This window comes from Botryllus schlosseri, chromosome 11, assembly GCF_051294905.1.
Source record: "Botryllus schlosseri isolate E-star chromosome 11, Bs_hap1, whole genome shotgun sequence".
Taxonomy (NCBI): domain Eukaryota; kingdom Metazoa; phylum Chordata; class Ascidiacea; order Stolidobranchia; family Styelidae; genus Botryllus; species Botryllus schlosseri.
The window spans coordinates 18,582,309-18,609,830 of record NC_137246.1 but is presented as its reverse complement, the minus strand read 5'-3'; the positions used below and the strand labels follow the sequence as shown (position 1 = coordinate 18,609,830).

Genomic DNA, 27,522 nt, shown 5'->3' with positions numbered 1-27,522 from the left:
GAACAGTGTACGGCGTACGCTCTATACGTTGTAGTGTAAACTTTACATTATGTAACCTGAAAGTAACCTATCATGGAGTTATGTAGGCCTACCGACAATAAATAGATGTTTTTCTATTGCATAGATAACAAGAAATCGATTCATGATATTATGATTTGCTGGGACAGATAGCTACACTGCTCAAGGCAAGACATCTGTAGGGAAAATAATATGGTCCGGATACATAGTTTTACTTCAGAAGCGCCGATGCTGAAAAATGGATCTATATGCCCAGGAGGGTGGTACATGATTTAATTGTCTCGAACATATTGATACAAGAATATTTCCCTGTCTGCGGCTTTCAGACTAATAATACGCAGTGACAACAATGGTGCTTATCGGATGTCCAAACGTTGTGTGCCACGACAATGCATGTCGTATTTCCGATAAGAATGTATCCCGCCTACATTAACGATGTTAAGAAGCTCTTAATTGGCTGAAATCATTGTATAGTGTAGAAAACAAGGATAGTCTTTTGATAAGCAATATGATATATCCCGCACGTTATCGCATGGAGGAAGCGCCGATAGCTCAGAAGCAGATGACTCCATACATCAACCACAAGCCCTATATAAAGTAAAGCTCTTCAGCTGTGACTGAAAATCACTCCATTACGGCGTTTGCGAAGCGTCAGATAACAAGTGCACTGCGGAGGCTATCGTTTTGCAAGCGAACGACAACGAAGAATTTGAAGATGGCGGAGTTACAAACTCCCCCAGTGGGCAGTTTTGCTCGTAAGTCATCGAGACCCGTACGGATAGGATTATTGGGTTTTCAATCTCTATCTTAATATTCCAGGAGGCAACTTCAGGAGGCGTTACATTTGGTCCTCAATCGACAGGCCAAGACGGATAGTCCGTTTCAGGAAAACCAAGATCCCAGTTCCCGATTTCTCAGCTCAGTTACCGGATGATTTTCCAAATCCATCAACAAGCGTAGATAGCTCATGTGCGATCACAGCGACAGTGGCGGTGAACGGGTCTGCCACGGGATTGTCACAAACTCCGCCAGTGCGCGGTATTTCTCGTAAGTAATTCATATTCATGTTTAGTTAACTTTTGTATCCAGAATCACATTTCTAAAGGCTTTTGCAGTTATGTATCCATTTATCTACTTCGTTGTATTCCAGGCAGTAACTTCATCAGGCGCTTCATTCAATCCCCATTCGACAAGCGACGAAGGAGAATCCATTTTAGGGGATGTAAGGCTCCGCCTCGAGATTTGTCATCTCAGCTTGATCGCGGTGACCCATGCTTATCGACACGCGTTGATAACTTGCGTGGCATAGCCCGCGATGACAGACATTCTACTGTGAACGACAAAAAGAACAAGATCTCTTCTTTCCTCTTACGAAACACAACCTCGGCACAATCGCAAACACCAACGACTTCGGGGTAATGCATATTATCATATTTTAAAGATATAGGTATAGATATAGTACTTCCTAACAAATGGAGGTCTACTTCACTGATTTCGTATCTACGAATTTCTAATGGCTTACATGGTTTTTGCCGACAACTGTACTAATAAGAATGTTTTAATTCACAGCAACACGCTGCGTCAGAAACGAAAAAATAGACTCTCGCGGAGTCTGTCAGATGTTTTCACTTTGAAAGGAGAAAGCAACAGCACGGAAAATTCAAAATCAAGCTTCAATTTCCTGAGAAAGAATGCAGCCAGATTAAGGTGAATAAGCCGTTACACACTAATCCTACAATTTGATTATATACTAAGGAAAGGTATTACTTGCTCATGCTCATTGCTCATGCTCATAATATAGGAGATATACCTCGTCGCATTTCGTTTTTGTACATGTATTACATTCTGGTGCAGTTTGATTTAGGTGCCGGTCATCACTGCCGGCTACAATGTAGTTGTGTCAACGACTAGGTCTATGAAATAAAATTAATAGTAAGCATCAATGCCATACATGAAAACGTATGATTAATTCAGGTCAAAGCGAAAATCAAAAGAGATTTCTCCAGACCTGTCGTTGCGGGAGCTTCTCGCAAATAAAGGTGAGATGGTTTTTGATTCGAATTTTAGATTGTGTAAAGGAGAAATTGGAAAAGAGAATATAAATCGAAAACAAAACAATGGGATATTTGATAACAAAGCAAAATTTTCCGCTATTTTACTGGCACCATGAGTCCGGTTTATTGTAACAACCGCAGTAATTCCATCAGTGTGTCACTGCCTCACAGCCTCACCGCCTCACAGCCTTAGACTTCTGATACAAGCATCCGAAACAACACATTGCGTATATTCTTAAAATGCATATGCAGGCCAATTCCGCTTTGGATATAACTTTCATATTATATCGATTTTCTCATTACATTCAGCTTTGGCGCGTGAATTCCGTGCGTTCCTTCGCTGTAAGTCCTTTGAAGAAAATCTGGATTTTTGGAATGAGTGCGAAGCATACAAACGTAAGAAGAGGAGCAAGCAAGGGAAATATGCTTTGGCGATATATGAAAAATACTTGGTTCATTCAGAGGTGAGTATCAGCTCGGCGTTAACGAATGATTATATTACTCGACGCTGAATTTTGTTTCATTGGCGCTGATTGTCTTAATTTCGCAACTTGGCTTGTAAGTAGGGCTGGGCACAATGATTCGAATACTCGAATCTGAATCGAGTATTAATTTTAATGATTCGAGTCGAGTAGTAAAAGACAATTTTTCGAGTACTGAAATTATACGCTTCTCGCCACTGAAAGTTCATTTATAAATGAGAATTATAGTTTCGATACTAATTTTGACGTTTGAAGCCTTGATTGAGCGTATCGTAGCATACGAAACATATAGTACAAAGCTACGAACGTTACTGGAAATAGTACGTTTCCGAAGTCCTTATCATCCCACAGCATTGTCACCAAGTACATTGAAATCGGTATGGTCGAAAAATAACCAAAGTATCTTTAATGTGATGGATAACAGGCGTTATATTCTTTGTGGTCGCATAAAAGGTACATATCTGAACTTTGACATATTACATTCTGCTATGACGTCGTAATGAGTGATATTCGATTACTCGACTCGAAGCAGAATACGTGATTCAGAATCGAATCACTCAGGTACTCGATTTTGCCCAGCCCTACTTGTAAGCTTGACAAATCACTCACAATGTATTGTCTTAGATAAAGCGGAGCTATATATACATTATACATATACCTATATCCAGGACGTACAAATTGCAACTGATCATTATTGGAGCGACAACATGTATTATAAAATGAAAGTGTTACGCAAATGCTCATACGCTGTCAGATGTCTGTTATTTCTGAAGAATTTAACAAACAAATTTTGTATTTAGGTCAGCCTTGACCGCGACACTTTGAGCAGCACTCTGGCAGGCATCAAAAATCCTGACCAAAGCACTTTCGCTAAAGCACAAGACCATGTATTCCGCGTGATGGAAACGGGCGCGTTCAAGCAATTCATGACATCGTGCGAAGGAAGCTCAGACGAATAATCGCAATCCGACGTTGAATAGTCAACAATATGTCGATATTAGCGATGATTGGACTTTGTCGGGATTAGTTAATCCGTATAGGCCTATAGTTTCTGGAGCAAATGTTCGCACATATCGTTACTATCAACAAATGGTTTTGTTTTAAGCTCAATTAAATCATGAATGATATACGGTCGCATGGTATTTTGAACAGTTATCCAGAAGGCAGAAGGAAAATGAAACTGGAGCACTGCAGTGCACTGATATAGTGACTATCAAGTATAGAAACTGGAAGAATATCATATATGCCTACTCAGTCGAGCGATATACTGGGTCCTAATGTTGTTCTTCAACATTCTTGATGTTTCGACACCTATCATCATTTTACTTTTTACACCAGGTCGTTATTCCTTAATATTACAGACTTATAGCACGACCCACTTTCGTTCTAGGCTTTTGTAAGACACCGCTTATGTGGATTGGAGGAGCCTAGATAAACCTTAAACTCCAAAGATTAAGCAGCGATTCTGGAGTCGATACGAATGAGTATTGTTGTAAATGTGCAGTGCAATTTACGTTGGGCGCTAAATGGTAATCAACGGTATTGACTGGCAGTAAGTCCACCTGAATTTGGGACAGTCGCTTCTTCGCTAGACATATCGTAGCAACCATCGTTGGAAACCAGGCAAGTCGAAAGGCTGGACACGGTCTTATTGTGTTGTAGTGTTGGGGTGAAAGTGAGGGGCATTTGGTCGATATAGCAGATATCGTTTTTTGTCACTTCTTCAATGAAAACAAAAAAAAATCATCTTAACGCGATTATCAGTTCTTATCCCATAGTAGAGATTCTGACGTGGCGCATGTGTATTATTGTCATTGCACCCTCTATGCGCGATCAACTATGGATCATATCGTATAGCAATTGTAACAATATTTCAACAATTGTATACGATCTCAAACCAAGAAGTGGTCAAAGTAGTCTACCCCGCTACTCAAGAAGAAGTAGTATAGTAACGCCGTAAATTTCTACTCAATTAAAAGTAGAAGCAGCAACTTCCAAAACATGCCAAACTACTTGAAAGAAACAGAAATTGGTAGATTTGTAAGTAGCTCCACAAAGTACATTTGATGAAGAGCACAACCATCATAATCCGCTCGATTCAAGAAGACACGTTCAAGCGATTCGCGAAATACTATACGAACATAGATGAAGATAAAGATATTCGCGAAGGCTGGACTTTGTAGGGATGAGTAAATATAGGTCTACATAGTTTGTAAAGTAAAGCACGCATGTATCATGTTATATTAATAAGTGGTTTAAATCAGTATTCAAGCACGAAAGGTGTACTTGTGCAGTCTGTACACGTGTACGTACAGTGTACGTACATGAGAGTTGTGTTTTCAATCGACGCAGCCTGAAATTTGGAAGGAAAATAACCAGGCCGTGTTATTTTTGGCATTTCAGGAGCCAGATGCCAAAACTGCCAAAAATAAAAATTTGAAAATGCCAAAAATAAGCAAAATAACACGGCCTGCCAAATAGTGTATTTCGTTCATGGTGTCGTGTTAACAGGACCGCGTTACAAGCGAGAATAGCGTTTGTGAAAGGCAAGTTTCTTAATCTGGGTCCAGCCCACCCATTAGGGGTGAAAGCATGGTGTCCTAAACAGTGGCGTAGCAGCCACTTGGCGGTTCTGGCTCTGCGCCAGGGGCGGCTGGCTACAAGGGGGCGGCAAAATGAGGCTGCAGCGCTGCACAGTGTACGTGTCGTACACATCCTGCTAAAAGCAGCGTAATTGGTAGTCCTATAGCTGGCGTCCCGTGAGCTAAAATTTAATCAAACTGGTCTCAATCGAAAGCTAGTGTCGCGCTGATTCCGAATATGTACAATATACAATCTTCTTTACTTTCATTCAGTGTGCATGCCTCCTCTGTACATCGCCTAGGCCAGGGGTTCTCAAAGGGTGGGCCATGGCCCACTGGTGGGCCACAGGCGTAATTTGGGTGGGCCACAGTGCTATTTGGAAAATTGGAGAATTAGTTAAAGTTTGATTGCATTTTTTTGTTCATATATTCAAAAATGTATTGATGTTATCGAATCATACGTGTGCTACATAAAGCTTTTCATTCGACTCTGACAAGTATTCCGGTCATATGCTTTATGCCAGGCCTGCGCAAAGTGCGGCCCGCAAAGCTATTCTGTGCGGTCCGCGAAAGGTTGCTTGGAATTCAAAACATAATACTTGCTTGTTGAATGACTAAAACCATAGGCTGCGTATCAACTCAACGGGAAATTAGTTTACTTCACTAATATATGCCACGATTATGCCGCCGACGTACCTCGCATGCGTAATCCAGATTCAAAATAAAGGCAATGTGATAAAGTATGAGTAGCAATTAAAATAACAATAAATCACTCTTTCCATATAGTTTAGTTCAAACCATCTTTGTTGCCATTGTCGCATTACGCGTTATACGGCATGTGTTTCAAATTGTAACGCATGCTACGTTTCCAAATTCCTAATTCGTAAAACAGGTCAATCAGTGCTTGCGATTATTATATGACTGATCAAGTCATCATATCTATCACCCATAAAGGATTAATTACCAGACATGCCAAAAAAGAAAGCCGAAAACTGAAATTCAATGAAGATTTAGACTTCAAACTTTCTAGCACTAAGTAGGCTATTTGTATATTGGAGTCAGGGGTAAACCGGTCCTTTTAGTTTTTGCCGAGCATGTCGTCGAGATTAAGGATTTTAATTATTGTCGGTCTTATGACAAAAATACGGAACACTCGGTCAAGGGAGGGCGAATTTGAGAAAAATGCATTCTTCGCTCAACATGAAGGCTATTAAAGTGCGGCCAAGAAAATAAGCTTTGTACTATTGCATATACATTCCAGTGCAGTGGTTCTCGAACGGGGGCGTGAAAGCATCACACGAGGGGCGCGAAGCCGAAGTTTAGTGAAAAATTTTTCGCGCTGGCGCGATCCACCCCAGCCTACAGTTATTGCTCTGTGTATTGTTCGACTATGATATTTATGAATTCACTCATCGAAAACCATGAACTCCCACGCTAACTATCCGTTGGGATTGCTAGCATTCTAGCTGCACTTTTTACTACTTTGTGATATCATGATAAGGGGCGCGTAAATTTTTCACTATCATAAAGGGAGGCGTGCCTAAAAAAGTTTGAGAACCACTGTTCTAGAGACTTAATGTAATAACGTGGATAGCGGTTGGAAGAGAGTTAAAATGTATCATGTTTGATATTGTTTCGAATCAGGACAGCAAATACATATTTTTTAATTAACCGTCAATTTCTCATTACCTGACATGAACGCAGTCACTGATCAGCATTTATGAACAATGTTATTTAGAAATAAAATTGAAATACGGCCCCCGGAGGAAAATAATTGCCCACCCCTGCTGCATGCCTATAAAAAGTGTGTGCATTGAGCTTTGACTGAAGTGCATTTCATGTAGATTTACGGCACTCCAGCAGGTCGCATTATAGTAACATAAAAAATAACCACAATTGCAGTGTATTATCAATTTTCAACTTCCTCTGGAAGTATACAGCAACACCGCGACGTATCGTAATGGATTAGGGAGTTTGCACAGCACCTTAATCTTCGGAGTCGGTCTAACAATGTCCGGCCTTGAAATCATTGTACATAATCTCAGATACACATGAATTGGTGGTACCATTGGATTTAATGTTGTGACATCGCAACTTCAAAAGGTACAAGACATATACTAAGTAGGCCTACATTGTATTAATGGCATATTTAAAAAAATATTTCTCCACTTCTCTGTAGTATCCCATTCACCAAAGAATTGTTTGAAGCGGGCCCAGCATGGTTATGTTATTCCCCACCGGAGAGGAATTAAAACCCAAATCACACAGTGAATGCGGGGATTGGATCATTGGGTTTCGCAACTTGAATGAAACAGAGATTGTGCACAAGAGTTATACGATACTGCAGGGCCGTAACTATCGCACCCCTAACCCACAATTGGAGGAGCTCGAAGTTGCCAAAATTATTTCGTTGGTTGTCTGGTGGAGATACATATACCCGAAAAATTTTCGTCGCGCTTCGCGCGATTTCATGCTATTAGCCTACCACACATGGAAAGGCACAATGACTTTATAGGAGGTGGGCCACAGAACATTTTCAAGCCGGAAAATGGGCCACAGCCAAAATATGGCTGAGAACCCCTGGCCAAGGCCAAGGTGGGTGTCCGATTCCATAAACAACTCCTAGTCGCTTCGACATCTTCCTTTCTTTTCATTGTATCGCATTTTTTGTGGTGTCTTGAATTGATAAAATTGCTAATAAACCAATGATGATGATGATGATGTTAACACGGCAATGAAACCACTCCGAAATAGCCGTCAAGGCCGATTGTTCCTAACAATCGGAGCGCCGCAACACGATGACCAATTGACCATGATAATGGAAATTATATCGAGCGATTATTCGGAACAATGCCGATTTTCAGACCAGCATTCAAATTGTATTTCCGGAATCAGGCCAACGATAGCTTTCGATTAAGATCAGTATTGTTAAATTTGAGCGCTCGGAGGGCCTGGCCAATAACTATAGGATGACCATGACCAATTATGCTGTTTTTAGTTGTCTCAGCAGGAGGCTTGTCTGGGAATTCAAGTGTGACAACTCGGTTGCCCATCTATCCGTAGGTTAGTGATCTACTTTCTGGGTTACGATTTGGTACAGCGGACCGAGATAGCTGTGAAGGTAAACCAGTCCTGATTAGGTTGATAATAATTGTCCGATTGACAGATTGCGCTTAAATTTATACAAATGTTAATTAGGACTCGAAAATGAAATATATTCGTTCGCTATTTCTTGTCCTTATCATTTTCGGCCTTATTAACGTTGAGACGATGAGGCTGAGACGCGGCATATAATTTGTAAAAAATGTATTGAAAAGATTGTTTGCACATGAATCTATGTCGAAATTGCTGCGGTCTACATAGGGAGGGGAGGGGGGCGGCATTTTAAGTGGGAGCCAGGGGCGGCAGCACATGCTGCTACGCCAGTGGTCCTAAATGGTGTGGGCACAGCGAGATTGAACGGCTGACTGCATTTGGTTTACGTCATACTTTCCATTTGTCAAAAGGCAATTTTACGATCATTTTTGACCGGCTTGTCGAGCGCTAAATTTGATAAAACGGGTATCAATGAGAAGCTGCCGCAGAACTGATTATTAAAATATAAATTATATTCTGCTCATGGAACTGGAACCCCCAAAATCAACCACGACTTTTGCATCGTGATCGAGTTGAACATTGTGACGCAACAAACTGTCTGGCTATTTCTGAGCTGCATAGTCTCGTTTTGCCAGACAGTCTTGTTGCGTCAATGTTCTTAAACAAGCTAACCTTCCCAGGACTCTTCCATGCGAGTTGGTAATATTAAAGCCACCTGAAGTGACAAAAGTCGTTCGAAAATATATCGGTAGACTGAAGGAGAAATGATAGTCGGGCTACTAAATAGCAGTGTTGGGATCAAGTCACTACCTTCGAGTCACGAGTCATTTCGAGTCATTGCACATTTTGACTCGAGTCAAGTCAAGTCAATCGATTTTTCAAAGTGACTCGAGTCAAGTCAAGTCACTCGATTTTTGGAGGTGACTCGAGTCAAGTCGAGTCAAGTCAAGTCAAGTCACGAGTCAAGTCACAATTCAAGTCAAGTTGCCTTTTTGAAGTATGAGACATGATTACGTCATTGCATTTTGCTAGCTGTTTAAAATACAGGTTGCATGAGTGGTCTCTGCAGTTTGAACAGACGAACGAATATAGAGTACGCATACACGCAGGAAAGAGTTGTATCACTCATATATTCGTAGAACTGTTAAACTACGTAAGTAATTGAATAGCCTCAGTTTATAGCTACGAAGTTACCGGCCCAAAAAGAGAACAGAGAAACGAATTGACAAGATGCAATACATGATCCACCTACTTCAAGGGTCGGCAACCTACGGCCCGCGGGCCGGATCCGGCCCGCCAAGCCAAATCGTCCGGCCCGCGACATGATAATTAGTTATCACAAGAATACGGCCCGCCGCTTCATAATGAGTTTCAATCTGCAGTGCAGCGCTGCATGAAAAAAATGCGGCATTACTACGATATAATAGTAGCCTACATTGTATTAGTCAATTGTTACGCCATAAAACGAAGGTGGTTGAAGTAGGAGATGGAGATAGACTAGACTGGATCAGTGCTTATTAATCGCGTGTATCTCGCAACCGAAGGTGTTCCATGCTCTTTAAAGGGCTGATCACTCTAACGGGGTGTGACAACAAAGGTGTTCTTGCTTAGCTTCAAAGCGCTTGGAGCATCTCAGACGCAATGACGGAATCTCGAACTATTCAATTATAGATAACTAGCCTCCGTATGTTAGTTAGCCTGTCTATAGTTTGATTTTCCAGAAGGCATTGTGTGCCAAGACAAAAAACCTGAATAGTGTTTTGGCCACAATGGTGAAAACTGTTAATATGATTTTTGTCTCATCAACTGTATCAGTTACGCCATATATCACTAGATGCAGAGAATCAATATGGCGATGTCATGTAGGCCCATATCTGTCATGTTCGCTCATTGAGTCGAGCAGCTATGCTTACACGAGTGTATGATCTGCGAAATGAAATAGCAACTTTCCTCGAAAATACAAATATCGCCGACTCATAATCTTGTAATCGAAAATGGGTATCTCATCTTGCTTTCCTGGTACATTTAACGTCACATCTGAACAAATTGAACTTGCAACTTCAGGGGGAAAACAACTACATACATGAGATGTTGAGGCGCATTCAAAACAAATCTGTGACTCTGGAAATGTCAACAGTACAACGAAAATTATGCTCACTTCCCTATACTGGAGGAGAGAAAACCTAGTACCAACACTACATTTGTAACTGTGATACGAAATCTAACTACTGAATATTCACCCGCTTTTCCGACATTCCTTGTCTACAAAATGAATTCTGACTATTCAGTACTCTGTTTAATATGGACGCCAATACCATTGCCTGAAAATTTCAAATGGGCCTTTCTGAAATGCGATGCAGTTGAATTGAATGACAAATTTCATACAAAGAGCATATCGCTGCATGACTTTGACAAAGAGTACGTTCTTGAAATTGGTATTTATCCTAGCTTGACCAGCAATGCAAAAACATTGCATCGATTTTTGAAAGCACGTACGCATGTCAACAATAGTTTTGAACAATGAAATTCACGAAGAGCAAGCTAAGATCACGTATTTCGGACGTTCATTTTGAATAGGGTCTGATTCTTGTTTCATCTGACTTGTTACCAGAAGTTGAAAACCTTTCACAAAGCAAGCTGCGTCAATTGTCACAATTATTCTGTGTCGTTGAAGTGTAAATACATGTGTCTTCGGATTGGTATGATTGAGATTGCAGCAATGTAGGACAATATACCGAAGTGAGCGTAAAATATAGTACTAAGAAAAAATCCGGCCCGCCGAAAGGTTGTACACCCGAAATTTGGCCCGCGACTAGCAAAAGGTTGCCGACCCCTGACCTACTTCATGCGATACAATTCGAGCCCGCGTCAATGGTTGACGAGTATATAAACTATAGATTCTAATTCAATTTGAATAAAACAGAAAAAACAGATATTTTACTTTTAAATTACTTTACTACAAATATACGACAACGTAAGCTGTAAGCTCCGATCACTTCGTTTGTGGTAAATTTATTTGTGCGAGAACAATGGATGCATGAGTGGTCGCTCTCACGGGTTACAACAGAGTTTCGCGAACAATCCGAAAATATGCAAGATACAGTGATTTTTTACGACACCGATTACTTGATGACTTGAAATTGACTCGTGAATTTTGCTCCGAGTCACGAGTCAATCCACATTTCTGATGCACCGAGTCAAGTCAAGTCAAGTCATTTTTGCAAAGTGACTCGAGTCAAGTCAAGTCATACGAAAAAGGTGACTCGAGTCTGACTCGAGTCAAGTCATGACTCGAGTCATCCCAACACTGCTAAATAGAATGTGTTCAGAGACAACACAGGAAACTCCTGGGAAAGGATCTGGAAGAAAATTCTTTCCGCGATGAGATCGATGGCACTGGCGAAGTGATCTCTTTTCATGATGCATGGAAGCCGGTTCGGCCCTCCAAAGATTTTGAAGGTCTGAAAACCTTTTGTGGATGACTGGCAACATTCTTTCCCTCAACGGCTACTGTTGAAGCCGATATTTCTCAGACTCGCTGGGCGAGAAATGAATTTATGAGAAACTAAGCTGACCTGAGCTTGGAAGCACTGTTACAGTGCAAACGATTTAAGTCTATTCGACAGCTGTAACAATCAGCTGTTGAGCGTGTTTGTTAGGCTTTTCTTTTTTTTTTGGCTTATTGGCACCGATTCCGATGGATACTGCACATTTTGTGGTTTCGTTTGATATTAGTAACCTATGAAATCGTTAGGTTTTTTCTTCTTCTTATTGTTTGTTGGCACTGATTATACGTGGATGCTGTACATTTTGTGGTGTCTTTTGACAAACTAGCCCAAATAAAGCGTTTTTGTGACTAATTCGAGGCTGAAACTATCTATTTAGATGACGATGCCAAAACTGCCAAAAATAAACATCGAAAAATGCCAAAAATAACTTATTTTTGGCAGTTTTGGCATATGCCAAAAATAACACGGCCTGAAAATAACTGATGGCTCAACGCCTGCGACAAGCAGCTTCAGACGGGAAAATGCAGGACGAAGGGGCATGCCTAGATTCAACTCGGCCTATGCAATATAGATACGATTATATTTTTGGATGTAGCAATTGTGGAATTTCGATGAAATTAACTGCCAAAACTGCTTTGGATTACTTAACTGCTATCTTCGAATTGATATCTCAGCCTAACGAAATAAAATATAAACAGTTTAATGTTGCCTACTTACAACCACAACCTCATCGAAAAGTCTCATACGCTTCTCTATAGGACAAGAATCACTAAACTAGGCCAAAGTATTAGAAATAGAGCGAAAATACATCATTGTTATTGGCCTTCGCAGGGAGTGAAATGTGTAGGCTTCTATAACTCGGTGTATGTCAAAATTGCTGCTCTGTTTTCAATCTGCTGCTAGAGTTATTTCTGTATTTCGAACCGACTATACCGAAATGGGTGAGGGGCCAGCACACATGATCAGTTAGCACACCTATGATCCAGCTCTGTTGGAGATCAGGTCAATAGTTGATAGCAAATATGCTCAACAATAAGCACCCGCTGCGCCGCAGAGACGATGCTAAAAGATCCGATTCTCGCATAATATTCGCGGTGAGACTGATGTACTTTAGCAATCCAATTTGTTTGAACAATTGTGATTTGGTATATTGCTTACCTTAATGGAAAAACCCATGTTAGGCTACATATGGCAACTTTTCGACATGGATAACTTCTCACGTGACTCGAAATTTCGAAATTGGCATTGAATTCAAAATAAATTACTTGTGTACCGCATACCAGTACTGTACAGTACTGTACATTTTACATTTTGTAACCTGGATCATGGCCATGCCCCGATGCAATGGAGTTTACCTGCCGTCAATAATATAATTCGGTGTTGGCGATTTACGGATCTGGATATTGTGTTCCGAACGGACATCTCGCAAGTTATTGTTGTTTGGGGTATTTGTGGTGTTTGTCGACTACTATGGTCATTCACACCAGCCCAATTTTCATCGTTTCATTCCGTAGCCGCCGACTTGTAGCACGGCCCACTTCTATAGGCTTTTATAAGACACCGCTTACACGGATGAGATGGCGAGGAGGAGCCTAGAGAAACCTCAAACAGGTAGGAATTCTGGAGTCGACATCGGTCGGACTCAAACCCGCAATCCATATTGGTGTTGCAGCTGTGGATTATACCACTACGCTATCTCGCCACACATCACGCAAGTCTTTCGAAAATAACGATCCGACTCCCTATCGAGACATGATTTACGAAGTTCAGAGTCTTTCCTTGCTTTGATGGTATCAAATTGAGTTCACGCCGTGGTGTTTGGGCAGCGCATAACACCTTCGTACAGCATAAATGCACTTACATAATGAATTGTTGGATCTTTGCAAGGATTCGGGGAATTATCGAGGAGCTGTCCAATGTCCACTGATGGTCAAATATTGACGGAATATATTCCCATCCGGATATTGAATTTAGAACTGGAAATGGGATCCGGTGAGGATCTGTAAGCGGATTTGATCGAAACGAATTGAACTTTGATCCCGAAAACCGTGAGCCCTATATCTGTTATATGTGTCGGAATTGCGATCATACGACATTGAGAATGTTTTCGTTTGAGTTCGTTCAGAAGTTTTCCTTTTAATGTAAAATTATTTATGGGCAACCGCATTGATATCGATTATCGAACCGGTGATCTTGCGACGAGGTGTATGGATGTCATCATTTCCACTCGGAAGGTGGAAAATAGCATAAGGAGATGTCTTGATCAGGTTCTGCCATGTTTTTATTTGAACCTGCTGTGAATTTGCTGCTACGTCAAAGTGCCTTTCATATTGAAAATATTTAGCTCCCCTGAAATTTATGTGAGTGCAACGTGTTGCAACACCGACCGGCCGACTTCTTACAGGCATTAATAAATCCGAGGATAATATACCTTCCTTCTCACCATGGATTTCGCAGCGTTAACTGATAGATTTATTAAAATGTAATGGGCACATTGCACAAGAACCAGGGTGAAGAACTAAATGATTGAAAGGTCAATTTCAACCACATCAACCGCTAACAACAACTACAGCACGCCGTCTTGACCAAATATCGTATAGCTTCTATAAATAATATTATGTTCCGTCAAGATACATACCAATAGAAGCACGAACTATTCGATATTAGCTCCAAGTCCTATATCAGATACTCATTGCATACGGAGCGCACCACTGATGTGGTTAGAGAAAATAGAATCAACTTGTACTGTCATTAATTAGGCGTTCATTTTTCGCATATCCTGTAATATCTCTATGCTAATTATTATTTGTCAACAGATGCGAATTTCAGCCGTTACAGACTTCGCGTTGCGACAAGGCGAAGCGCTCACTTATCGCTAACACCTGATCGAAGAGATGAGGTTATTACTGATATTGCGGGACCACAACGCACAACGGGGATTACATGCGGTTCTATTGTCCTTAACAAGTTGATTATCACCAATTCGTCACTACCATATCTGTATTGTTTTAACATCCTTATGATTAAATTGCATACCGCATACATCCCTATTGTTGTGATCCTAAACATTGGGTCGACCGCATCGATTTATGATAATGTTTAAGAAGATACAACAGGTGTCAATAGGAATATTTCATTAGGTTATCGCGGACAAGAAGCGCCAAGAAGCCAAGAAGCCCTTCTACATCATATCTCAGTTGTATATAATGTCCCTCCATTTCCCATGAAGACCATTCCATCACCGCAGTTGCACAGAGTCAGACATCAGATGCAGTGTCAGTGATATAATTTTGCAAGCGAATTACATCGAAGAATTGAAATGGCAGAGTTAAGTGATTCTAGTTTTGGATGTCCACAAACTCCACTACGCGTATTATCTCGTAAGTCTCTGGTGGTTTTACGATTAGTTACTTTGGCTGTTATTATGCGAATATCACCCAGAAACACAGCTATTTTGAAGATAATCACTATCCTTATATTCCAGGGAGCAACATCGGTAGCAGGCGCCTTACTCAGTCCGCGGATGGTATGCGACGAATGAGAGTCCGTTTCAGACCATCCATCAATCCGGCACCTAATATGGCATCTCCATTCTCTCACGGTGTCGCAGATTCGTCGATCAGCGTCGACAACTTACAGGCGATATCAGCGATTACTCACGATGGCGGCGATTCAAACGGGAGCAATTTCGCCAACACGAGGAACAGGATATTTGCTTTCTTTTCCTGGAGGTTTCGGCAACATTCGCAAACGCCGACTGCTTCAAGGTGATGTATATATTCTCCTATATTAGCGACAATCACAATTCTTGCGAGAAAATGATATCCTTCAATATTTGGATTAAGAAATTTTTACATTGTTCTAGTTTCTACTAGGAGTTATTTGAATAAAGCACTTATTCGAAATTCGATTCACAGGGGTTCGCAGCGCCAGCAACGAAGAAGTAGGCCGTCGCTAAATCGCGCGACTAGTCTGTCGGCACTTTTTACCTTGAGAGGAAAACGGAACGGAACAAAAGCGGAATCAAGATCAATTTCCAAAATTGCGAAATTTACTAAAATAAGGTGAATATGAGTAATCGAGTATCCGTCGTCAAACCTAGTTATCTCTAACGACGTCTTATACCACTTTACGGATAGTTGGTAATGGAAAATGTTGTTGGCTCAGTATATAGGCCAGAGTTGCTCCGTATGACGAAGCTCTTCTACTTTTTGGCAGTATTCAAGTTGTGCTATGCTTGCAATACTTACTCAAGGGGTTGTGTTTTAAGGGTAGCGTAATTCCACTTCCGCTATAACAGTTTTTATGCAATACCGCTTACTTTCTACAATTTGAATTTAAAACGCAGTCTTGGGATAAACTTGCAACCACTTCTATGAGCTAAATTGTCTTGCGAACCGTGTGAATTAGCCCCTGAATCGCGATAACCGAATATCTTTTCGAAAGATTCTGTCTATCTTGAGCGTCATCAGTCATTTCACGTTAGGCGCCGGGATATAAGTAACAACCTCACTATAACTGCTAAAGGTATGCATGGCCGGCATGCCAACCCTTGACCAAATCTACCTTTTCAAGCTACTTAATGGAGTACTTTTCGGAACTTCACATTCCGCTTTCATTTTAAGTAATTTTAAATGTCTTGGAAATTGCAACTTCTACTTGTGATTGAGTGAAAATTACTTGTATTTCTACTTGAGTAGCAATGCTGAATACTCTGACCACCTGTGGTATATAGGTCATCTGCGGCGTCCGTTATTTCGCTTATTAAAATTAGAATTAGGTTCGATCGGGTTTAATACCGGCTATCGAACTCTATCGGCGCAAGTAGTAGTGGCGACGAAGAAGATGACATATAGATATGTATCTAAAGTTAAATATCAACACTAATCACTAGACGTGAATTTATTTCAGGACAAGGCAAAAACGAAAAGACATCACGCCGGAACTATCGCTACGTGAGCTTCTTTCAAATAGAGGTAAGATTTTTATTCAAACTGCATTGCAGGACCATTAAAAGGACATATTAAAACACTGGAATGACTATCGAGTCCTGTGGCTTGGTGCCACAGAATACCTCCCACTTTCTGCTTGGGGTAAATGAAATTAGACTTTGTTGAGCTGTAAGCCTATGAAAACGACTGGTATTTCATTCGCAAGATGTATTTCCAAGCGACTTTCGTGCAAATGGACCTTGTGGAATAGGTATCCCAGCAAACACAGTACAGACCAAAGATGTAGAAAAGCCGAGCCGATATAGTAGATATTAGATCTCGGCAGGTCGTAGAAAGGGGGATTTTGTGTCGACTCAATTCAACGTCTTTTCCATGTCCTTCAATAATGTAAATATTATGCAGATGCTACAGCCTTTAAACATGGTGAGTAGAATGTAGATCCTACGTTAGAAGAAGAAGATCCTAATATAATAACCTGTTTTCTACCACTATGGGCTTAACCTGATCACGGCTGCGTACACACACCACATTATTTACTACATATTAATCACATTTGTGATAATTTAATTTCAAACGAATTGGCAATAATGCCGTTGTAAAAAATAAAACAAACAAACGAACGAATGTCTTTAGAAAGAAAGTGAAAACAGTCCTTATCATCAGGTTTCATCTTCTGATGAGCCAGTTAAATAACCAGCATGCGGCCTTTTTTTTTCAACACCCTGCAGAAATAAAATGAAAATGATGATTAATAGCTAAGACATTCGTACTGCGAAAATGGCAGAGGTAGCGACTAACGAATGACTCCTACATTTTTTTCGCCCATACCTACTAAAATGGATTCGATTCTGAACTATTTCCACTCAAGTTTTCAAGTTTTATTATTATATTTTTTAATATTATATGACTAGAGAACTGACTTCAATCGTCACTTCTACTTGATTATCAAGATCAACGATGACTACTTCAGCACTCTTTGAAAACAGCCACTAACACAAAAAGAATTCTTGACTAAAATTTCTTCACATTCTGTCCAAAATGATCAATTCAACAATCCAAATGAATCAGTTATTTGGCAGCTAGTTGGAGAGATATATACTCAAGTCTAGAAAGTGGAATGATACTCTGCCTGGAAAGCTGAAGACCTAACAATATTGTGTACAGAGAACAAAACATTTGAGTGGCGGCACTGGTATAGACATTAATAAATTATTAGAATTGACAGCAAGATAACCAGCAAGACATTAAAATGAGAATTAGTGCAGTTTCTTAGGCTGTAGTGATACTCAGCCAGTAATTGACCTAGCAGAGAGCAAAACGTTGTAAATAAAGCGAGCGAAACCTCCGACAAATGATACGATAAAACATTAGAATCGACAGTCTTACTAGAAGCAGAATAACAATCATGAGGGGTTAGAGAACAGAAGCCCGGGAAGTGACCATCAGAAATTACTGCATACTGGCCGAACAAATCCATGACCACTAACAAATAGTCTTTCAATAGTCAATATTGATACCAAATGACACCACACCTATTTCATAGCAACATTTAGCAAATACAGCGCTGGAGTCAACCTTATATAAGCCCTAACCAAACGCCCATTAGTTTTCCCACCTACTACTTCGCGGATGGAAATACGCATTAAAGCGAACGGACGCGACTTGTCACACTCTTGCTATTTCTGCTCCTTTTTTCTCTTCGTTCCTCTTCTCTGTCGCTTCCGCTTGAGGAGAGAAACAGTCGGCCGCGTTTACGGATCGTGAATTCCCGGTGGGTGATTCTTCCTCGAATGGTCAGCACCTTGAAAATTGAGAACAATGTTGTTGCAAAATGCATGACAATTTGAAAGTTACATCATTCTAATTATTCCAGTTATGGCCGTGAATCGTTACAAGTGCGGTAACCATAAGAATTATTACTATACTTCAACTACAAATACAATATATTGTATAAAATGATTACCAATTCTTTTACGTTGATCGAGTCCCAAATAGATGAAATATGTCAAAGAATTTGCTAAATTTTTGTATAATTTGACAGATTCCGAAATCTTCTCAAAGTGCACCTTTCAAAAATTTGATATCAAGACTCCCAAAATTTTACAATTCGAAGTTGGATGGCTTTACCAATACAAGCAAACAGTTTGTATCGCAATTGACAATTATGTAGAGAACGCTGCGAGACATATGAGTAGGCCTACCCTAAAACGTTTCTCTGACATGGACATTAGGGCTCTTAAAATATGACTTTTTTTCACAAATCGTTCTGGCTACTTGATAAAATTGTTAGGTTACCTAATTTAAGCCTAAACACAAAATTTGGTTCAATTCCAGCCAGTAACCGCTTTGCTACAGGAGAAGAAAGTTTCTATTTATTATATAAAAATAAATAGGTAATAAAAATTTGAGAATTTTCTGTTCACCCCATGAAAGTGTTAGGCTGTCTATAGAAACGATGCTCACCAAATTTGGTTCAATTCCAACCAGTGGAAGCGGAGATATTGCCGTCGAAAAATTTGGATTTGAATAAAATAGTATTTACGGTGACCGATTCTTTGTTTACTTATTAAAGTTGTGCTCACCGTAAGTACTATTTTATTAAAATCCAAATTTTTCGACAGCAATAACTCCGCTTCCACTGGTTGGAATTGAACCAAATTTGGTGAGCATCGTTTCTATAGACAGCCTAACACTTTCATGGGGTTAACAGAAAATCTTCCAATTTTTTATTATTCATTTTTATATAATAAATAGGAACTTTCTTCTCTTGTAGCAAAGCGGATACTGGCTGGATTTGAACCATATTTTGTTTGTAGGCTTAAATTAGGTAACCTAACAATTTTATCAAGTAGCCAGTACGATTTGAGAAAAAAAGTCATTTTTGAAGAGCCCTACTGTTCATGACCGTCCACGTTTAGAGTTGCATCTCAAAGATGCTAAAATAAGCCTAAATATAATCCAAGCAATACGATCGTCCACTTTGACTGACTGAATTTCTAAAAACACCTTGATAGCTTCCACATCTTACGTTTATATATACTGTCTGCTATCGGCACAACAAAGTAGGCCTATTTAAAAATACCAAAACAGATTCAACATACCACATTTCTTGCAAAGGCTTTTGCTTTCATTCAATTTTCCATCAAACTTCTTTAAATCCTCCTTTGTGGTGAGTTGCTTTGGAATTCTTCTAGGATCAATTCCGATATTGTTTTATCATATACAATCTATGGCGGAATAAAAGTTTCGGATAAGTTCTAAAACGAACACAATTTTCCACACAAAAGTCAATTGCCACACGAAATGCCAAATGCTACGGTCTCATTTTACAAGGTATGGCGAGGAAACGTAGTGGTACGTTCCATTATAGCTAAACACCAATGAATTGCAGGTTCGAGCGTGACACGTCGACTCCATAATTCCTACCGAAGTGTTGGCCGTTTATCTAGGCTCCTCCTCGCCATCTGATTCGCATAGCCATGTCTTAAAAAGCCTAGGAGTGGGCCGTGCTGTAAGTGGGCAGATGGTTGCCGATGCACCCGGCACTTGGTGAATTCGGCCGCACAAACTCTGCACTTGGTGAATTCGACCCTCGGGAAATTTTGAAATGAAGTGTATTTACATAGGCTTACCATACGTCCTCTTTTAAGAGGATTTGTCCTCTTTTTTGACTGTTTTGAAAGTGTCCTCGGAGGACGCTTTTTTGTCCTCTTTTTTGAGATTTTGTCCTCTTTTTTGAAAATTGAGGCGAGATTTAGAGGAAATTGCGAGTGATATGCCGCAAATTAGCGCAGAAGTGAAGCTCCGGCGGGTATTTCGGAGGGAAAAGTGGTGATTTCAGCTCTGAGCGAAAAGAAGACCTTTTTTTTTTTTTTTTTTTTTTTTTCAGTCATCCACCTGGCAATGTGGACTGAAAAACGTGATTTTGAGCTCTGAGCGGAAGTGATGACCTTTTTTTTTTAGTCAACCGATCATGAAGTGGGCAAAATTTACCGGTTTTTGAGAATTCTTCTCCAGTTTTGCATGTCTGAAATTTCTGAAAAAGTGTCCTCTTTTTTCATTTCCGAAATATGGTAAGTCTAATTTACAGCTATTAATATGAATTATCAAACTAATAATAGTATTATCAAGTGATTCGTCAATCTTGTAAGGAGGTCAGGGCATCCGTAGATCGCGCAGTCACGGCGTGTTTAGATCACGGATTGCGTAGCCACGGGAAATAACACAGCGCTCATATACCGACCACGCGCGGTCTGCTTGGAATCGATGGCGTGAGTCACGGGCCTGTGTCGTGTAAGTTTTGAGAAGATGGATCTTGGCGTTGTATGTGAGATCAAAACTGTGGAACATCAAGTGGCGCTTCTTCGTTTATCGATCACGACAAGCCAGTGTTCCTCATCAACAAATGTTTCGCATGATCACGTCAAAATAAATTATTTTTTGCCTTTGGAGAGACGATTCCACTCTGGGATTAGGGTGACTCGATAACACGGTTGAAGGATCCCAAGATTACGAGATCTACCACGAGCCACGACACGTTTAAATTTCCTTTTTGATACTGTTCATTCATACTTAATGCATTTCTAATGCGAAGGTGTTCTAGTGCCAATTCCTCCAAGGGCCGAGTTCACCAAGTGAAGAGCGTCGCGTTATTTCCCGCAATTACGCAATCTGTGATCTAATCACGCCGTGACTGTGTGATCTACGCATGCCCTGACCGCCGTACAACATTGACAACCACTCAAAGTGCCAAGTTCACCGGCAAACATTCCAGTAACCAATCATGGTGACCGGTACCGCTACGAGATCTACCACGGCCGAATTCACCAAGTGCCGAGTTTGTGCGGCCGAATTCACTAAGTGCCGAGTTCACTGGTAATCGGGCAGATACAGAATAATAAGAAGAAGAACCGGCCTGGTGTAAAATGACCAGTGTAGTCGAACCACCACCATGAACACCACAAACAAACAAATAAACATCTAACAAGGAAAAGAAATTACCTTTGCAGCCTTTGACAAACACAGTTACCATTGAAACCAGCAATTAAGGTCTTATTCGAAAGCAGAATAACAACTGTTTTAGTGGACATATCAAATCAAATGTTGGAAAGTTCATGTAAAATAGCCCAACATATTATCTTACTGTGACCATATTCCATCAATATGGTCTGGCTAGCCAAATTCTCTGGGCCAACATAATCAAGCTGCGTTTGATTTCAACGATTAATAATCTTGTCACTGGATTCGAGGTATAATTGCACTTAAATATCAAATTTTGCTCCATTAATCAACATCAAGTTGAAAATGTCCATTCTTGCACCAACTTTTATAAAATCATGAATCAGTGTTCTACAGGAATGTATCTATATGACTTATATACCTAGAAAATTCAAGCATAAATATTATGATATACCGTAGGTATAGGTACCGGTAATTCAGATGTTTGAAGCGAATTATAGTGGTCTAATTTCACTAAATTAGAGCGAAATGCCAGCAATATAATTGTAATCTAATTCGGAAAAACGGTTTAGCTCTAATTCTAACCTGGAAAAGCTGAAACTTTTCTATAGTTGTCTACACCTGTTTTGCAGAAAGTCAAACAGCTCTAGGCGTCATATACTACAGGCAATTCGAAATACCCCATAAGCTATATGCTACTGCATATATACCTTTAACCCGCTACCTCAGTCAGTCACAATTCCTATATATTTACGGCATTTACCATACAGAAAGAGCGAACTATGCCCGGCTGCGACCTGTTGCGCTTCAAATCTTTGTATGGCGCGATGACATAAAATTTGAATCGCCGAAATATTCTAGAAGTCACGCATCGATAATCATATTCCTAAACGTACAACATATCACTTATTTAGTTATTCTCTGAATAAAACTATTAACCATACTCGTTGAACATGCGAGATTACCGAAAGAGCGAATATATATATAATGAAGATCATATATATCAGAGGAAAACAAAACTATTCGACCTTAGAGCAACAACACGAATATACAACACCGGTGACATCCTCACGCAATAAAACGAAGGGAGAACATTGTTTTCTAATGGATAGAACGAAGCTACCGCATGGGATCGAACAAAACCGGATAGAATTCATCGTTATTGAATGTACCGAAAAAGTCATCCTTTCTACGTATTTTAGTCGTACCCGCGAGAGATAGAAAATTTGCATTATTAGGTTAACTACCGGATATAACGAAGCCTAATGCATGAGATGGAACAACACCGAGTATGAATTTATTCTGATTGAATATAACCACAAGACCATCCTACTACGTATTTTAGACATTCCCTCGACACTTAGAAAATCAGAACCTAATCGAGATGATCCCGGATGATCCTTTTACGGTTTTGTGTTTGCTGGGTGTCACACGAATTTTCTCATAACTTTCAGCTTTGGTGTGTGAATTCCGGGCGTTCTTGTGCTCCGAGTACAACGAAGAAAATTTGGATTTCTGGAATGAGTGTGAAGCGTACAGACGCAAGAAGAGTAGAAAGCAAAGAAAAGTTGCTTCGAGGATATACGACAAATACCTGGCTTCCTATGCTGCCAAAGAGGTAGAGATAAGTCAACCATGCATTCAATGCTCATCGCTTTATTGTGCTAATTGGTTTTCTATCACTGCAGTCGACACAAATATTTGGCAAATGACTAAAACATAATGCCTCTCACTAAGAGCGGTTGTAATTTATAAATTTCATCAGCGGATCATTGGCTATGTACATGCGTATTATAGTATTAATGTGAAATCCTTGCACAGTTGCTCAAGGAACATTGTAATTAGTTGTATTGAGGATCATATAAGTATTTTTTAAAGAGGGTTAATTTATACGCATTTTGCGCTTATAGGTCAATCTAGATGCCGGCACGATGAGGAGCACCCTAAGACGTCTTGAAGATCCTGATCATTGCACGTTCGATAACGCACAAGATCACGTTTTCCGCTTGATGGAAATGGGACCGTTCAAGCGATTCCTGAAATCTTACGAGCACAGATGAAACATTTGGAAAAACAAACGCCACTACGATGAAGAATAACCGTCGATATAAATACTCACCATGGTTAATCACTAGGCCTATTGAAACTGAAGTGAATGTCCACGTGTATCGCGTTATAGGCTACTTGTAAATGGTTTCAAGCGCAATTCAATTATTATTATTACATTCTTTATTCATTCATTCATATTCTTTATTCATTCATTCATATTCTTTATTCATTCTTTATCCGAAGAGCAATTTGGCCACTAAGGAAAATGGCGAGATTGTGGTAAACTTCAAAATTTAAGTGATAGAGTCAATTTGTTATTCTTATATGCCATACATAAAGTGGTTAAACTACAAAATTACAGTACAGATGAAGAATTGGCAAGGGTCGCATAGGTAGATATGATTGAAAATTAACAATCGAAATTACAGAAATTAGTCTGCTATTTTCGAGTATATAAGTTTAAATTAGTCCAGGGGTACATTTCACTCCAGGTCTTCCGAAGAATATGCACAGTACCCAATAAAGTGTTCTTCAATATATATGATGCATTATTATTACTATTACTATGTATTATAGTGACGCTCATCTCGATGTTCTTTTGCAACACAGTTAATTTATTTGTTACGAGTTATACTTATTACTCCATTTCACGAATGCCACAACAGTGATCGATAACCAGGGCGGAGACAATGTTGTATATACGTTAACTATAATGTGAAGGGGTTGGGGGTGTACGGCAAAATTCTATGAGAACGGTGTGAAAGAAGCTCGATTCTGACACTCCGAAAGAGAGGCTGTATTCAACTGTACGTTTTTGAAACTGCGCCGCCAATTACTCACAACTAGGGTTGCATTTAAAACAACTATGGTTGTTCAAAACACTTTGTTTAAAACATGTTTTAAACATGTTTGTTTTAAATTGATTTTTGTTTCAAATGCGATCCTACTCAAACCAATGCGAAACAAACGTGCCGCCAATCCAAACTGACCCGTTTGAAGGCGGCACAAGATACGTTGATAAGAACAATAATGGAGCACTGTAAACGGGAAGATGAACGATAGATTGAATGATGCACGCTTGTAGCTCGAGCTACATTTAGTATGCGTTATGGTTTTCAATATGCCAACAAGAATGCAGTAAGAAAAATGGTGCATGGTTTCGTGAAAGTGTATGAAACTATTGTCTTCAATCGATTGAGACTTTGGTGCTTTTATTTCAAAGTGCAGTATAACCGAGAAGGGCGAGAAGTACAATAACCAATGATATATATACAATGATTGGAAACTCCCGTGAGCTCTGCGTTTCAGCGTGTTCCGAGTCACGCTTCATCGCATACACATTTACGTTGTAAACAAAACTGCCCTCTGCAATACTTCTTTGACGAACTAGCAATAATATGATAAAGTTTGCATTATTCATCACTGGCAGCCAGCGTTAACGTGCTGAATATAGTTTTAGAGACGTATTTCTTTCTAGCGTTTGGTATTTATTCCTGACTAGACAAGCGGACCGCAGCCGTGGAAGCAGTTTTTTCTCGATCATTCAAGTCGAAATCTCTGCATGTGCATATTACGCTAATTTTATTCACATTTAACATGGACTTGATATATTGGCAAAACCGATGTCCCAATGAGCCTGCGTGATGTGCAATATTGGTTTGGCGAAGTTATCAAGCATTTAACAATGGTGGCTAATATGTAATATGGGTCAGAAGACTCATTTTAAAATTTATTGAGTCGAGGCAATCAGGCAAATTTTCATAAACTTGCCACTGTCCAATCAAAGTGTGATGTACTTTTTGTATAGGTTAAACTTTTCATCGTTATAAGATGGCCTCCTCATCTACTTTAACTGTCGTAGTTGACATGGAAGTTGCAATGGGAGACGAAATTGAGGCAGTAGCGGAAAAAAGCAGGTTAGCATGCATTATAAGATACATGCCGCAAGTTATTCACCCTCAACACACTTCCAGACTTGGGCAGCACCATCTATGTGACGGAACTATTTCAACAGTTGAAGTTATTATGGACGAAAGAAAGTAAATTCTACCGTAGAAGTAATAAATTTCTAATTCAACAATTCAATTCCACTTCCTTGCAGTTATTTGTCAAATCAAATGGTCACCAGCAGTTCATCAGAGGGGTATCAATGTAAGTAAGGCGCCACTTAAAGGGGCACTGCGCTCTAAAAGTGATGTGGTCTCAAATTGAAGATAAAAACGAACAAAAATATTTGGCCGCGGCCATTACCTTCAAAACGCCACCGTAATGGAGCTGCAATTTATTGAAATTTCTACAAGACCAGCTGCAGCGGCTCCTTAACCCGTTACATGGCACGATGTCTTCATCGTCGCACTTGCTCGACGCGATAGGGCAGTCAAGCAGAGAACGAAACTTAGACACCTTTCCTTCATAACATCGGCTGACAACTATCTAAAATTCGTTCTCTGCGTGACTGCCTGATCGCGTCGAGCAAGTGCGACGGTGAAGATATCTTGCCATGTAACGGGTTAAGCAGCCGCGGCAGCGGGTCTTGTAGAAATTTCAATAAATTGCAGCTCCATTACGGTGGCGTTCTGAAGGAAATGGCCGCGGCCAAAAATTTTTGTTCGCTTTTACCTTCAATTTGAGACCACATCATTTTTAGAGCGCAGTGCCCCTTTAAGGTAGCAATTGTCACTAATGCTTTGATAGAATCAACTACAAGATATGAAGTACTATTTGGATGCTTTGTATACAGATTGGAGGCTAAAACAAGACCGCATATTCAGTTAGGCATAACTAAATACACAATACACGCTGATTTAGGCATTCTGTCCCTTTAGTTCATTCATGAACCTGAATTTCCTAAATAGTTACAGATGATGAAATCAAAAGTGCATGGTCCAGGAGCACCAACGGTCAAATACTACCAGACAACTTGTTCAAGTATTTGAAGAACACGATTGAGAAGGCCAGTAGTGGTAGCCAGTTGATGTACATGTTCAGCTGTGATGGTATGACACTTCCAGAACAGTTCCCAAGTCAGCCAAGAGTATTTCTACTTCAAAGTGTGCGCAGAGTATTCGACATAGCGTCATCCAAATTTCACAGAAAGAAACTTAGTAAAAAGGAAGTTAATTGTGACCTGACCAAGGATGAAATGTATATCATACAGTATATTGCAGGCTATATACTTCAGAAGATGAAAAAACGTTGCCGAGATACATACGAATTCGATTTGATATGCCAGTTGATTGAAGACGAGCCCGATGACAACGTGTCACCAAATTCATTAATATCTGTATTGCAGAATAAGGATTTTGGCCAGTTGACCGTACCTGTCCAGGGGTTATTAAATGCATTAATGGTTATTGAGACTAAATTTCGATCAGGATACCAACACCATCATATTATTGAAAATTTAATGCAGGATATAGATTTGACAACGTTCACTCTAGCACTTCGAAACTCCATAACAAATCAGTTGCTTGAAAAAATCTTTCGTTATTATATCAGAATTCGTTGCTACCAAAAAGCAAGAGTCATCAACTCAGAACTTCAGAATAACAAGGACCAAAATATTAGTCAACGGAAGGTGTTGAAGTCCATTTGCACCAAGAAGTGATTTGTACGCAGTGAATACACTGTTATCAATTTTCTTTCTCGAATTCCGAAAAACAGTGCTATAGTGATTCATTGAACAATTGTACCACACGACCACAATAAATATGCACAAATGCAATTTACTTGAGCATTTCTGTTCAGTTGATGACACTGCAGTGGGGAGTAGACATTTGATTCTACTCAGTAGGCTTTTGACCCTTGGCATCAGATTGTAT

General features: G+C 39.9%; 3 protein-coding genes and 1 long non-coding RNA gene across 5 annotated transcripts; 3 read left to right on the top strand and 1 right to left on the bottom strand.

Moving 5' to 3' along the window:
• Nucleotides 1-644: 644 nt before the first annotated feature.
• On the top strand, nucleotides 645-3,693 carry LOC145451108 (uncharacterized). Its single transcript, XM_080329594.1, has 7 exons — nucleotides 645-773; nucleotides 838-1,065; nucleotides 1,169-1,433; nucleotides 1,588-1,725; nucleotides 1,993-2,057; nucleotides 2,382-2,536; nucleotides 3,355-3,693. The coding sequence occupies exons 1-7, from the start codon at nucleotides 734-736 to the stop codon at nucleotides 3,511-3,513; spliced, it is 1,050 nt and encodes a 349-aa protein (XP_080185720.1). The 5' UTR covers nucleotides 645-733; the 3' UTR covers nucleotides 3,514-3,693.
• An 11,149-nt stretch (nucleotides 3,694-14,842) lies between these two features.
• On the top strand, nucleotides 14,843-23,854 carry LOC145449649 (uncharacterized). The gene is made up of 6 exons (XM_080328044.1): nucleotides 14,843-15,121; nucleotides 15,226-15,508; nucleotides 15,659-15,805; nucleotides 16,653-16,717; nucleotides 23,107-23,270; nucleotides 23,563-23,854. Exons 1-6 carry the CDS (start codon nucleotides 15,061-15,063, stop codon nucleotides 23,710-23,712), a joined length of 870 nt encoding a protein of 289 aa, XP_080184170.1. The 5' UTR covers nucleotides 14,843-15,060; the 3' UTR covers nucleotides 23,713-23,854.
• On the bottom strand, nucleotides 17,237-20,241 carry LOC145450781 (uncharacterized). Of its 2 annotated transcripts, XR_013918588.1 has the most exons (3): nucleotides 19,795-20,241; nucleotides 18,309-18,494; nucleotides 17,237-17,415 (listed from the first exon to the last, which is right to left on the bottom strand). It is a non-coding gene; the product is annotated as an uncharacterized LOC145450781 (long non-coding RNA). The 2 variants fall into 2 exon arrangements; XR_013918587.1 differs by lacking the exon at nucleotides 19,795-20,241 and having other exon boundaries at nucleotides 18,309-19,784.
• Nucleotides 23,855-26,439: 2,585 nt separating the features above from the next.
• Nucleotides 26,440-27,308, top strand: LOC145450050 (uncharacterized). Its single transcript, XM_080328507.1, has one exon. It carries the CDS (start codon nucleotides 26,676-26,678, stop codon nucleotides 27,306-27,308), a length of 633 nt encoding a protein of 210 aa, XP_080184633.1. The 5' UTR covers nucleotides 26,440-26,675.
• Nucleotides 27,309-27,522: the final 214 nt, after the last annotated feature.